The 1,789-nt window shown below is 34.7% G+C and overlaps 1 protein-coding gene across 1 annotated transcript; it reads right to left on the bottom strand.

Annotated features, from left to right (window-relative positions):
• Positions 1–320: 320 nt before the first annotated feature.
• NAEGRDRAFT_54957 (uncharacterized protein) lies at positions 321–1,409 on the bottom strand (the record flags this gene model as incomplete). Its single annotated transcript, XM_002668053.1, has 1 exon — positions 321–1,409. One exon carries the CDS (start codon positions 1,407–1,409, stop codon positions 321–323), a length of 1,089 nt encoding a protein of 362 aa, XP_002668099.1.
• Positions 1,410–1,789: the final 380 nt, after the last annotated feature.

The raw sequence follows: 1,789 nt of genomic DNA on the forward strand, positions 1-1,789 counted from the left end.
ATGTAAAGATTCATTTTATTCATCTGTTTGATATTTTCTCTTAAATTCTTCTTCCATTTGTTTCCATACAGCTTTATTCCATTCCTGCTGTGGTATTTCTGGTTCCCTTGCTTTCACAGGGTCGTTTGTAATGGTGAGTTTTTCAGGGTTGTAATAGCTGTAGTATTTTCTTTTCTTATGATTCTTTGCCTTCCTAAATTGCCTATTCATTAAATATCTAAACCAAATGAATATAGGTACAAATAGCATAAACGCAATACTACCAATAACTTGAATCCAAAATGCACCGAGCATGAGCTTTACGTATTCAGTTGGATCTATTAAATTATGGCTGTATTAAAACTGAGACCAATAGCAATATTCAAGATAATAGAAAAAAACGTAATCAATTTAAAAGTAACCTCGAGAACATTTGTGGTGGTATCACTGTTAATCAATATACTCTTATTGTTGATTGAATTTAGCATGGCATCCATAATTGTCAAAAAGGCTGCATATGCTCCTGTTTTGAAAAAGCTTGAATTTAAAACATCTACTATTGCAGCCAATATCTTGCTATCTCTGAAATTTTGATTATGATCTGTATAGACAGTAGTGTCATTTCTACTATAGTAGGTTGGATAGATAGCAGTTGTATTTTGTTTGTCCATTCCTAACCCTGACAAAGTGTCGAAGGGAATGAGATCACTAAGAGTGGTCATAACGATTAACAAACTGATGGCAGAACCGAAAGCAACATTGTACCATGAAACAAGTGAAGTCTCTCTTTTTTGAACAAAGTCCTTCTTGTTTGTTTTGATATCTTTCTCAAGAGTTTCGTATTTCTTTTCAACCTCTTTAATAGCTTTAAGCAGTGTTCTTTTTTCTTCCCAACCTTTTTGAGCAACTTGTGGATCAACATGCACATTCACCAACGCTTCAACATCTTCTACCAAAACATTTCCATCAATTTCCATAACACTATCATAAATCTTTTTGTAGGACTCGTCTAAATTAGCAGCACCTACTGTCCTACAAAAGTTTAGCCAAGTTGTTTCTCCATCCTCCCCAAAATAAAAATTGAAAAAAGGTGTTCTAGTAGTAACTGGAGGATCTGGTAATTTGCTAATTACACTCTTCAATCCATAGTAGCTAGTCGCAATCAATTCAATTCTTTCTCCAACATAGGTAGTGGTGTCAATTCCTTCTAAATCACCCAACTTATTGTCGTATTCTTCTATTTTCTTCTTATGTTCTGAAAAAAATTTCACACAGTTGTGGAAGGATGCAGAGGCAAATTTGATAAGTTTTCCTATCTTCTTCCACTTTTTGTAACGCCGAGCATAGTCGCTTGAGTTTCCTGTACGTGTCACAATACCACAACAACCTTTGTTGGTTTTCTTGCCTTTTGCTTTGTTCTGAGATGACATTCTCAGTCCTGTAACCTTGTGTTATTTTTTCTCGGCTATTAAAAGTATATTAACTTTTAAACAGAAAATAATACGGTGCGATTGAGCTCTTGAATGGTTTTGTCTGGTTGACCGTGAAACCTAATTCAATTTTTGGATAAAAAAAATATTAAAGAGCACTTTCAGCATGGTTAACATTCGTGATTTTGATAAACAGCCTGAAGCACGAAGTAAAGCAGCACGAAATGAAGCAACCCTAAAAGAAGAAGAGGACAACACCACACTTTATCAATGGTTCCTAGATCTTGGTAGAGCAATCCAAAATGCAGGTACAGAAGATAGTCCCTTGTCTAAATTGATGTTAGTTTCCAAAGAACAATGGTTTTTGGATGCCAAAGAAT

Source organism: Naegleria gruberi, assembly GCF_000004985.1.
Source record: "Naegleria gruberi genomic scaffold NAEGRscaffold_787, whole genome shotgun sequence".
Classification (NCBI taxonomy): domain Eukaryota; phylum Heterolobosea; class Eutetramitea; order Acrasida; family Naegleriidae; genus Naegleria; species Naegleria gruberi.